The sequence below is a fragment of the Macrosteles quadrilineatus genome, unplaced genomic scaffold, assembly GCF_028750875.1.
Source record: "Macrosteles quadrilineatus isolate MER2022 unplaced genomic scaffold, UCM_ALF_1.0 Scaffold_1__1_contigs__length_201487025, whole genome shotgun sequence".
Classification (NCBI taxonomy): Eukaryota; Metazoa; Arthropoda; class Insecta; order Hemiptera; family Cicadellidae; genus Macrosteles; species Macrosteles quadrilineatus.
In genome coordinates this window covers 55,448,279-55,461,690 of record NW_026542594.1, presented here as the reverse complement: position 1 = coordinate 55,461,690, position 13,412 = coordinate 55,448,279, and the positions used below count along the sequence as shown (strand labels likewise).

Below are 13,412 nucleotides of genomic sequence, written 5' to 3'. Positions count from 1 at the left end.
AACATTGACTTTAAATTTAATAACTCTAAGTATAAAAGTTTCAATGTTCCACGGCAAGTGAGACAAAATTGGCAATTTTTTTACATAACATTAATAGTTATAGAATCCTTATTACATAATACCATTGACTATTGGAATAGTCAAAGATAATACATATTTACATCAAGTTAATCATCGTTAACATAAACATCGTGTATATTATTTACAAAACAAACAACGTAAAAAACAATTCATTCTAATATCAGGGCTAAAAATAACATACAAACTATGGCCTATTAAAGTTTCATATGTAAAATATTTGCAGGGATAATTTTTTTTACAAAATAGAGATTACAGAACATTTGCAGTATGTTGCTGTATAAAAAGGTAAAATATGTGATCACAGCACACAAGTGTAACGTAAAGGTCATGAAAACTCATGAAAGGCTGAAAGGTTTAGTAGGGTTAATTTTCATTTCATGACTGTGAGACAAACGGTTTGTCTGAAATCAATAGTGGACACACTTGATTCAGCCTGTATAGTACGTCATCCATATCCTTCTAGGAACGTCGGGGCAGTTCGCGCCTTCTCGCCGAGACTACTTTCACTTCCTCTCCCATTCGATTGATTGGCACCCCTCATGTGCCAGGGAGGGCCATAAATCAGGGAATTAGCTTTAACAATGAGCGGGTAGAATTATGAAGAAACTTCTGTCTTCCTTTGACTGGTAGACCTTTTTGGTTGAACGTGATTTGCCCATTCGGTGTCCTACTATTTGCCACCAGTGTCATTTGCCACCAGTAACCAGTAGGGTCAGTTCCCGGAATTCCCGCCTGACCATTCCTATGTGTATAAATAATTGTTTGTATATTAAATAAATGGTCTTAACTCCAGTTACAACTGTGAAATGTGAAAATGAATTTTACCATCTTGTTCGGCTAAAAAGAACGCACATTTTGAGTCCAAACTTCACATAATCACAAGTTAAACAGTATCCATGTTAAGGTATTTTAAACTATTTGAATATTCCTTACATGGCATAAGATTAGATAATTAATACAAAAATAGCATTTTCCTACAGTTACCTAACAATGTACATGTTCTCTCACTGATTTGAGAAAGCAAAGTGGCCAATTCGCTCATCAGTGAGACAATGTTAACATTGTCTCACTCTAATTACTTTGTCTCACTCCAGATTTTCAACGTGAAGGCACGAAATAGTGAGCGCGTAACATGCAGGCAACGCCGTATGCGGGCGAAATACGTTGGCAGCACTGGCTGTAAATCAGCTGGTCAGCTGTTGTACTGTTGTATTTGTCACTTCACATTAAATGTTATATTAAAAGTTCACTTCTGTGTAAAAATAGTTATGTTTCTTCACCAATTTATTTGTTTTATGGTAACTGTAGGAAAAGTATAATGTGCAACTCGAGTTCAAAGTACAATTGCCTCACTCGAGAAACCATTCCTCACTCGCCTACGGCTCGTGAGTAAGGATTTCTCTCAAGTGAGTCAATTGCTCACTTTTCTCACTAGTTGCACAAATAACTATTGTCACAGTATATGACGCATCAATAAGGCTAAATCCCATTAAAATCTTGAAAAACCGCAGTTTAAGTGTTTAGTATTCTGCGAATATACAGGGGGAAGAACTTGAATGTGCCACCATTACCATCTCAGAAACTATTAGATTTAGAGAAAACATTATATGAGGAACTTCGACTATTATCTTATGACATACAAAAATTTGAATTCTGGACGATGAATACATTCTGGATGAATCAGGAGTTTTAGGGTTGGGGCTGATGACTTACCCAGCCAGGTATAGAGTGGTGGCAAATGACACAAATCCTAGAGTGGTGGCAAATATCACTGGTGGCAACAACACATATTATTCTACATATTTACATTAGAGTCTTATCATGCCCCCATTGAGTATTGTACCTAAAATCTGCAGTGCATATGTAATTATTTTGTACAGTACGGTATATTTAATGATCAATATTAATTTTTTCCGCGTCTTATCTCAACGTACTCGATAAAAGCGCGGTATTGGACTATACATCTATCTATATATATAAATACTTATTTAACCCTTTGGGTCCCAAGCATTATGTTAATTTTGTATCAGAGGTGACCCAGACCACTAGTTGTGTTGTCACACCAGATGACCCAGTTACTCTATGCACACTATACCCCAGAATCCCAAGCCATTTTCAGCTGTTTTGTACTATTATCAAATAAATATTCATAACTCACCTTAGAAAGCAGCTAGAGTTATAATTTTTTTTTTTAATCTTTTAGCTAATAGAATCTACTTTAACAATGATAAGTAAAATTTTAAAAATATATGAATAAATATATATATATATACAATTTATATGTATGAACGGCCTAATATTTTCTCAAATTTTCATTTTGTAACCCATAAAAAGAATATTAGCTGTATTTTTTTTCCTATAAGTTTATTATTTTATTAAATACCACTAAATAAAGAACATATTGTGAAAGTTTTAGCAAAAAATAATAATAAATAAGTATTTTTATTTATAAAAATAAAAAACGTTACTTTTCTGCCGAAATTGACATATAACAAAAAAAACACATAAAGTAATTATAAAACCCAAGTTTATTAAATATTTACCACATACTACAGAAATACTTTTACAATAACATTTCTACATGCATTTATAAGCCTGGATCTATTTACAGTAGCCTAATTAAAAATAAGTATCATGCAAGAAATAAAAAGGTAAAATGAAGTCTCTCACCTATTTTAGACACTGAGAAGCTACTGAGAAGAATAGTGAGAAGAATGTGAAAGCAGTTCATTATATGCACATCTTTCTTATGTTATAATGTTTCCTGTTAATCAATTGAAATAAAACATTTAGAAATAACACATTTAGAGCAAAATCTATTTACATATTTACATTTTTTATGGAACGGCTCATATATTTACATTTGTGTCGAGGAAGACAGTCCACCTATTTCATCTATTTTAGACACTGAGGAGAATGTGAAAGCAGTTCATTTTATGCACATCTTTCTTATGTTATAATGTTTTCTGTTAAAAAATTGAAATAAAATAGAGCCAAAACTATTTACATATTTACATTTTTTCTGGAACGGCTCATATATTTACATTTGTGTCGAGAAAGATAGTCCACCCATTTCACCTATTTTAGACACTAAGAAGCTACTGAAAAGAATGTGAAAGCAGTTCATTTTATGCACATATCTCTTACAGGTTATAATGTTTTCTGTTAAAAAATTGAAATAAAACGTTTAGCGCTAAAACTATTTACATATTTACATTTTTTCTTGAACGGCTCATCTATTTACATTTGTGTCGAGGAAGACAGTCCAAGTGACATCCACGCCTACAGTTAACACAAATTGTTTTTGACCTTCTTCTTTTACCCATGGGGTCATTTTTCCCACTGCACACACAACAATTGCTTTCCTTATTCCCTTCTAGTTTTTCTAATCCAAATTTCCTGTTGGGTGAAAATCCATCGCCGCCCCCTCTATTTTCAGCAACCGGAGCTTTTTCTAAAAACCATTCATTTGCCAACTCCTCAATGATGGATACCTGGAAGTGAAGTCTGGAGAGGGGTCTGTCTGTATTCAACTTATACAGGACATATGCATTCAAGACCATTCTACCAAAAATATTAAAAATTACCTTTTTGAAATGCTTCATACACCTACGCTCATCCAGATAGGTGTAGAGCATCTGGTCTGTCCCGTATATACCTCCCATCCCATGATTATACTCGTAAACTATGTGAGGTTTGCACTTAATTAACATTTTTCCTCCTCTTTTCACTGTGTAACGCACACTCTTTGCTCGGGCATTGGATGATAGTAAAATGAATTGAGTTTTGTTGGTTGCCTTTTCACGGAAGGCCATGAATAAGAAAGGTCCTTTACGAACGTAAACTCTTTTGCCTACAGGGAACTTGCCTAATAGCTTTTTAGGGACTCCTTTTCTATCGGTACGAACTGTGCCAGTCAACCATGTAAAATTTTGATACAAAAATCTAGCTAATTTTTTTGAAGTGAAGAAATTATCAAGGTATAGATGGTATCCTTTGTTTAGGAAATTTCCCATCTCTAACAACTTTTTAACAACCGAGTAGCCCTGCCCTAGACGCTGAATTTCTTCTCTATTGTCTTCATATTTGGCTCCTTTATAACAGTAAAATTTTAAACAGTAGTTGGTCAAAGCATCACAAAGCACCCACAATTTTATCCCCCATCTGTGATGTTTTTTTTTTGGAAGATACTGTGTGAGAGCGACTCGCTTTTTGGTGCCAACTAGTGACTCGTCCACAGACAACTTTTGGTGAGGTATGTAGTAATGATGGAAAAGGTGGTTTGCATGATCTATCAGAGGTTGAAATCGTCCACAGGGGTTGTAATTTGGGGAATCAAGTGGTGCTAGAGCGGTTGAGTCTGTTAGATGGAAAAATTTCAAAATGGCTTGGAATCGATTTCGGCTAAGTACTTTACCAAACCAATCACATTTTTGAGAGGAAGAAGTGTACCAGTAACTTCGTATTGAGGGTTTTCTAATAATGCCCATGTTGAGTACAATAGCTATAAAAGCTTTCATTTCTCCTAGACTAACCTGGACCCAATCTTTCATGCGGTTTCTTACAGCTGGATTATTTCTGAAAAACTGCCCAGCATATCTGTTTGTTTCAGTCACTAAGGTATTTAGTAGATTTACAGTAAAAAAAGGTTGAAGTACTCAATAGGCTTTGAATTCCTAGGTGGGCAATGTTTAGGGCCGGGCAATTCTGAGAATCCAAAGTTGTGGTTGTATTCAGGGTCATCTTCGGAGTCAAGTTCCTCCCATTCGCTGCTTTCTGGGCTTTCCGGTTGTTTTTTTGATTTTGATTTGGGATTTGTAGGCCTATTACATCTAGTGTTATTGTTTTGGCTCTTCTTCTGTCTACCGGTAGGCCTATTGCTTAGGGTCCTCGACACAACATGAGACCTCCCTGTAGAAGTGCTTGGCTCATCAATAGGTAGGCCTACAGGATCATCAGGATCTTCACTGTTTGACGTAGAACAGGTTTGGTTTACACTTACATCACATTCAGTCCTAGGCCTATCCTGCATTAGAGGGCTGTCACTGTCACTACCGGTATCAGACATCAAGTTTCTTCCATTTTGTCTAAAGTTGGATAAAAAACTATATCTGTTACGGGTAAGTCCATCTTTACCACTAGGGTCGTAGTCGGGATCTTCGTCAGTGTCGTCTACGTCCTCACTTGAAGAAGAAGAAATATCTAATAGTGAATCATCACTCTCATTTCCATCAATAAATGTTACACCGGACTCCAGTATATTTGAAATAAGTGTTCGTTCACTTTCAGGGGAATGTTTTCTTTTTGATTTTTTCTCACTCATTTTGATTGGCTGTAAGTTTTAACTAGGCCTGCTTTTATACTAATTTTTAGATACATACAACTTTATATCGGCATATAGGATGATTATAAGTAACTATACTTCAAAAAAAGTTAAGTTCTCTCATGATAAATGAAGGACAGAGATCTCAAGTTAGGCCTAGGCATACCCGTTTGAAGTTAGTTCAAACGGTAAGATAGGCAGCCTAATTTAGTTTATTCACACTAAAAACAAGTTCATGCACATGCAAATGGAAAAGTGTTAATCAATGAAAAGTAAGGAATAGAGTATTAGTTTGGAGTAATAAGAGCTTTTAAAAAGAAATAAAACAACAGACACATAGGACAGAGAAGTCAGGTTAGTCCTAGTCCAAACGTTCAAACAAAGCTTCTAATACTCAAGACATAATCAGTGCAAATTGAAAAACTTTCTGTACGTACACAATCTATTTTAGCAACAATAGTTTATATAGAAACTCATTTTAGTTAATTTCATAATAAAATTCACTAAACAAACTCACGAATAACAACAAACAACATTTAGTACTTCACAGTGAATGTCAACAACAAACAACGTCGAGTTAATGTTTTGTTTTGATGCGCAACAGCTGTACAGACAGACCGGTCAAGGCCACGCTAATTTCGTCGTTCTTCTTACTCTCAAGCTCTATATAAAGTACGTTTTGAGCGTGTTGTTGAATTTACTTGCTTAGAGAATTTAATTTGCTCTCGTTTGATATATCTTTCAGTGGAATAGCTTTATAAATAATTTTGTAGTAGTAGATTTACGAAAAGCCGATGACATCGGCACTTGGGTTTTTTCGCATACATACATAGTGCCGATGACATCGGCACCCGGGCTTTTTCGATCGTAACGGCAGTGCCGATGTGATCGGCACTCGGGTCTTTTCAGATAAAACTGAAGTGCCGATGTGATCGGCACTTGGGACCCAAAGGGTTAATACGCAAGCATGTTTTTTGTGACAATTACTCCTCCGAAACTACTGAACCGATTGACATGTTTTTGGTGTCATTGGAAAGTATTGACATAAAAAGTAACATAAAGTTGTGCAGGAAACTTTCTTTTTAGATAAATAATTAGAGAGTGAGGCCCTGGGGCCCTTTAAAGTTTCATATTTCTCCATAAGATTAACATGGGAAACAAAAATTTTTATGCAACTCCAGCTGTTGTCAAAAATTAAAAGTGAGAAGAAAAACATATATTAATTTTAAACGGTCAATAAGTTTGATAATTTTACAGTTTGCTACAAACATTTACTGACTTGGTTGAAATGAAATATTGACTACTGTATTTTAATTCGGGTTGGCGTAAATATTACAATGGAAAAAAGCGAGAGAGCCTGGATAAATTGATATATTCTGTTATGTACATCTTGAGATAGATACTGAAGATTACAAAACAGGATCTATTTTGATCAAATTTGGCAAAATTATTACTTCATATACGATACTATTTAAATAAAAAACACTTTTTCTTCCCTATAGCAGCAAACCCAGGTACTCTAAAAATATAATGTTATTTAAATAAGGAATAAATCTGCCAATTTTAAGAATTTTTAAGTAAAAATCCAATAGGACGAATGGAAATTTGCATCGTATGAAGGTCTGCTGAGGCAAGGGAATTTAAAGGATCGATTGATCATTAATTGTCTGTATAGCAGAGTGGTTACAGAGCTCACCTTTAAATTCAAAGCGAGATTGATTTTAGACCCAGATGCCATTTGTAATTGGGCTATGACCGCGCAGTTGATGTTAGATAGTACTGTAACAGGAGCTGTTCACTTACAATAAACTGTGTTTGACTTACCCGCCCTGATTCACCCTGTCCTCCGCTATGAGCACACAGCCTCTCATGCCATCAGTGGACACATCCGTCTCTGTGCTGATGTTGGCCTCATTCAGAGAGATGTCTGCCAAGAACGAGTAGCAAGTGTGAGCCTGGTTGATGTACAACCTGTCGTCTCCTCTCACGTTGCGCCTGACTGCAAACAGCAAAGGATCATGTTGAAGTTTCTAAACACTGTCAAATTAGTTTGGATGACAACATTTTCACCATCATAAAAGTATACGCTAAATTTATTTACACAATGGCAGTCGTTAATCAAAGTGACCAACGGAATACAGTATTGATTTGTATTATTGGGGTTTGCGAGTCTGTACAATCGGGGGAGGTAGGTAGCATTGTTATGGTCGTGGAGGTAGCTTTGTTTAAAGTCTATTGCTAAATTGACCGGTAAATTTTCTGTACTCTAGTGACTTTACTACCTTAGTACTTAAAAGAGTACAAAAGGTAGCTGTTTACTGTGTAGTGTGGCAAAAATACTTTTCAGGATGTTTGTACGACCATATCTTCTTAACAGTAATTAAACTTACTTTCAGCTGGTGTAAGGTTTTCATAGAAAGGCTCCAAGGCCTTAAATAATCTGTCCTCCTCGACAAAAGGCAGAAGAGCAACTCCTTGCCAAGCAAACTTCTTTCCATTAAGATCTATTTTGAAATCTTCAGGGTAGAAATCTATGATTGGAGAATCCTATAAAAAGACAACATTTTGAAAATGTAATAATTTCTTGATACTTGGAATTCAAGTTTGGATTAAGTAATACATTTGCAAAGAATGTCTATTGGCCACAAATAAACGTATTATTTTTGCAAAATAAAAAATGTTTCCCAATATGAAAGTTCAAATGCCTTACTCGCTTTTTCACAGACCTCTTATAACAAATAAAAATTAAACTTATACTGTAATATATTCCCATTACCTGTGTTTCATAAAAGTACTAATATTATAAGCTAGTAATATAAGCTTATACATTTTTATTTTATAAGCTGAAACAATTATCTGAATCATCTTTGAAATGTTTATGTTTACATTTTTCTATTTTTTACTACAATTATTAAATTCAGTTTTGTTCTAACATTTTAAAGAATCATTTATTAGTTTTCAAAGTGAAATATGTTTTAGTGGCGACGAGGACGGAATTATAAATGACTCATAACTTTTTTAAAGGATAAACATTTAATTTACATCATGACTGAAGACCTTTCAACAATGTTATCAACGTCTGTTCAACAACAAACTATACTTCTGAACAAGTTTAATGAAATCACACAAACAGATGCACAGAACCCAAAACCTTCAACACCCCAGAACGTAATCACATCATTCAATTTTGACTCATTTGATGAAAACTAATAAATGATTCTTTAAAATGTTAGAACAAAACTGAATTTAATAATCATAGAAAAAAAAATTAAACATAAACAATTTGCAGATGATTCAGATAATTGTTTATAAGAGCCAGGTAATGGGAATATATTACAGTCTTCCCCTCTAAAAAGAGAACACCAGATTGAAGTCTTGGTATGGAAACTCATAACTGATACTTGTGTAGTGTAGGTAATTGGCTTTAGTTTTTTTCCACTGGTATAGCTTAATCTTAATAGCTTACTGGAGTCGTTGAACAGTAGTAGGTTTTTTTGTTTTAATTGCTGGTTTTCGTGGAATTTGACTTTAAAACCCTCTATCTGGCGCTGGTCGATTTTCGACCATTAAAACGTGAGTTCTCAGTGGCGCTGGTCGATTATAGACCAAGATGACATGGGTCGGGTTTTTCTATTATTAAAATATGAAAACAGTTTTAAAACACAATAAATCTTATACCATTAGAAAGATGAGATTCTGAGAATTCATTTTCATGCATAAAACATTATTGAGTGAGTATTATGTAGCGAGAAACATAGTTTGAAAAACTAGAGAGTTCAAAATAGATTTTGGCGGTGGAAAGTTTTGGTCACCTGACTACAAAAACAGCTGTTTTTGGTTATTGTCAATTAAATTGTATACAATATTAGTACATATTGTGAAACTTCAATAAATTCCCTACAATTCCCTTTGAATCTATACGGTTGATTGTAAAAATTGTATTTGTTTTTAAAAATGTCATAAATATTATGTTTTTGTAAAAAAATCTTCAAAATTTTACATTCTGACGTAAATTTCTCCAACATTTTAGAATTCAACTAAATATAACTATATGTTTTCAGAAAGATCTTTTTATTACCTATTGTACAGTATCATTTCATTTTTTGTTGATGCATTCTATTATTTCCTACGTGACAAAAAGAAATTTGGTAGTTTTTCAAAAAAGAAAATATGTATGTAGAATTTATATTTTATAATTTTATTTTCATGAGTATTTAAAAAACATTGATATTTCTACGTAGGGAATCATATTTCACACAACCTTTACATTTAGATAAAATGTGTAAAAAAATTATTTTGTGGTTTTCTTGTGGGTTGCTTTTGAAATTTCTAATTTGCATAATCCAAAAATTTGCAAACTTTTTGCTACTAGGCCTAAACGCATTGCTAGGAAAAGAATATTTTTATATTATTACATTCTAAATTCATCACTGAAAAAGAAAATATACAGTGTGTAAATTAAGTATGGAAACAAATCTGTATTTTTAAAACCGAAATAGATAGAAATATTCTATTTGTGGCAATAATAGTTAACAAAGATTCCGCAATTTTTCACATGAAAAATATTTTTTTACCCCCCTAACAGGGTAGGTGGTAGGGGGTGACTTATTTTTTTCAAATAGCAACCCCTATTGAGTGACCCCTCATTTTGAAGGGTTTGTCAAAAGAAACACAATGACGCAAATCCGAGGTGAATATCTCACTCCTAGCTAACATGGCGGATATTCCAAAATGGGCTTTTTTTACAAAAATTAAATTTTTCATTACCCACCATTTAGGCTAGGGGTGAAATATCTACCTCGGGTTTGCGTCATTCTTTTTCTTTTAACAAACCCTTCAAAATGAGGGGTCACTCAATAGGGGTTGTTGTTGAAAAAAATAAGTCACTCCCACCCCCTACCCTGTTAAAGGGGTTGAAAAAATATTGTTGATTAAAAAAATTGCGGAACCTATGTCAACAATCAATTCCACAAACAGAATATTTCTATCTATTTCGGTTTTAAAAATACAGATTTCTTTCCATTATTTGTGAAATTGGTGCTTTTCACGTACAATAAATCAAATTTTGGAATATCCGCCATTTGGGCTAGGAGTGAGATATTCACCTCGGATTTGCGTCATTGTGTTTCTTTTGACAAACTCTTCAAAATGAGGGGTCACTCAATAGGGGTTGCTATTTGAAAAAAATAAGTCACCCCCTACCACCTACCCTGTTAGGGGGGTAAAAAAATATTTTTCATGTAAAAAATTGCGGAATCTTTGTTAACTATTATTGCCACAAATAGAATATTTCTATCTATTTCGGTTTTAAAAATACAGATTTGTTTCCATACTTAATTTACACACTGTATATATGTGTGTAATTATATTCACAAATAAATGTTCTGTGGCAAAATATATGATACCACTACAAAAGTGCCAAAATATACCTGCCACTGGTGAATAAAATGACCGCCAGATCTAGAGTTAAAAACTTTTAATGGCCGCCATTTTGAAATTCGATGAGCCTAATCAAAGATTTTTTCGGAGAATGTTAATAGTTTTAGACTTAAAGTTTATACCAAGTTTCATAAAAATATCTTCAAGGGCTATTGAGTTATGAGTTATTTTCAAAAAATTCAAAATGGCGGATTACGGCTAAACTAAGCCGAAATCAAAACAAATTTATACAACATTTTTGACTTATTTTTGCACATAGAATCTGAATCTGCACAGTCCACAACGCTTTACTGAAACACCCTTTATTACTTTTTGAAATATTTAACTGTCCTGGGACATTACATCCACCCTGATTAATTTTATTTAAGAAAAATATAAAATTATGTTTTATGAAATAATGGTTGATCCTACATAAAAACTGTAATCATATTTTTTGTGCAGATTTAAAATAGCTACATTTTGGTATCAACAATTCTTTTGTAACCCTAACGGTTACTGATATAAGTAAGAAAACAAGTTTGCGATGGCGGCCATTTTGTTTTTTACCATTCGGCGTTCAAACGCACAATTTTCAAGAGTGCCACCATCGAAATTGTATTTCTCCAAGGTCAAACGAAGAGATTAAGACTACTCCCACACCTGCCTCATGAAGGAGCACACGGGAAGTTTACATTTACACATTTTGCAATAATGAATGAGGGTAATGACTCACTGGATCACTCATGAGATGGCGCCAAGGCTCAGGCACATGAGCACTGCTGGCTGCAGGAAACACTCCCATCAGCTGCTCCAGGGGACGGAACTATAACAATGTCACAGATAAATTGGTTGGAAGTAACCGGATCACTCATGAGATGGCGCCAAGGCTCAGGCATATGAGCACTGTTACATTAAAAAACTCCCACAGGAAACACTCCCATCAGCTGCTCCAGAGGACGGAACTATAACAATGTCACAGATAAATTGGTTGGAAGTAACCGGATCACTCATGAGATGGCGCCAAGGCTCAGGCATATGAGCACTGCTGGCTGCAAGAAACACTCCCATCAGCTGCTCCAGGGGACGGAACTATAACAATGTCACAGATAAATTGGTTGGAAGTAACCGGATCACTCATGAGATGGCGCCAAGGCTCAGGCATATGAGCACTGCTGGCTGCAAGAAACACTCCCATCAGCTGCTCCAGGGGACGGAACTATAACAATGTCACAGATAAATTGGTTGGATGTAACCGGATCACTCATGAGGTGGTGTCAAGCCTTAGGCACATGAGCACTGCTAGCTGAAGGAAACACTCCCATCAGCTGCTCCAGGGGACGGAACTATAACAATGTCACAGATAAATTGGTTGGAAGTAACCGGATCACTCATGAGGTGGTGTCAAGCCTTAGGCACAAGAGCACTGCTGGCTGCAAGAAACACTCCCATCAGCTGCTCCAGGGGACGGAACTATAACAATGTCACAGATAAATTGGTTGGAAGTAACCGGATCACTCATGAGGTGGTGTCGAGCCTTAGGCACAAGAGCACTGCTGGCTGCAAGAAACACTCCCATCAGCTGCTCCAGGGGACGGAACTATAACAATGTCACAGATAAATTGGTTGGAAGTAACCGGATCACTCATGAGGTGGTGTCAAGCCTTAGGCACATGAGCACTGCTAGCTGAAGGAAACACTCCCATCAGCTGCTCCAGGGGACGGAACTATAACAATGTCACAGATAAATTGGTTGGAAGTAACCGGATTACTCATGAGATGGAGCCAAGGCTCAGGCATATGAGCACTGCTGGCTGCAAGAAACACTCCCATCAGCTGCTCCAGGGAACGGAACTATAACAATGCCACAGATAAATTGGTTGGAAGTAACCGGATCACTCATGAGGTGGTGTCGAGCCTTAGGCACAAGAGCACTGCTGGCTGCAGGAAACACTCCCATCAGCTGCTCCAGGGGACAGAACTATAACAATGTCACAGATAAATTGGTTTGAAGTAACCGGATCACTCATGAGATGGCGCCAAGGCTCAGGCACATGAGCACTGCTGGCTGCAAGAAACACTCCCATCAGCTGCTCCAGGGGACGGAACTATAACAATGTCACAGATAAATTGGTTGGAAGTAACCGGATCACTCATGAGGTGGTGTCAAGCCTTAGGCACAAGAGCACTGCTGGCTGCAGGAAACACTCCCATCAGCTGCTCCAGGGGACGGAAATACAGTTGAACCTCTATAAGACGAATTTCAAGGGGTACGGGAAAAATTCGTTTTATAGAGGTATTCTTAATAAAGAGGGTCGTTTTATCGAGGTTTAATGCTGCTGTTATTCTTCTTATAGAGGTTTCTCCTCGCTCCAAGGTTTCTCCAAACAATGACTGAGGAAGGAGGAGGGATGGGTGAGGGTTTCATGTTGAGACAAGCTTCTGTTTGTTTTGAAAACTACGTACTATGGAGGTTAAGATTATGATAAATTCGTCTTATAGAGGTCACGTTCGTCTTGTAGAGGTTTTGTCCTAAGAATATTCGTTGTATAGAGGTCAATCAGTCCTTGCCCATGTCACAAACAAATTCGTC

At 35.8% G+C, this 13,412-nt stretch overlaps 1 protein-coding gene across 2 annotated transcripts in view; it reads right to left on the bottom strand.

Moving 5' to 3' along the window:
• The window catches only part of LOC128983126 (5'-3' exoribonuclease 2 homolog), a 237,619-nt gene that overhangs the window by 88,014 nt on the left and 136,193 nt on the right, over positions 1-13,412 (bottom strand). For both annotated transcript variants that reach the window (XM_054402296.1, XM_054402297.1), the window contains 3 exons: positions 11,556-11,645; positions 7,795-7,951; positions 7,229-7,403 (listed from right to left, as the gene is read on the bottom strand). In XM_054402296.1, the coding sequence (XP_054258271.1) occupies positions 7,229-7,403; positions 7,795-7,951; positions 11,556-11,645 (422 nt within the window). The remainder of the gene's footprint in view (positions 1-7,228; positions 7,404-7,794; positions 7,952-11,555; positions 11,646-13,412) is intronic.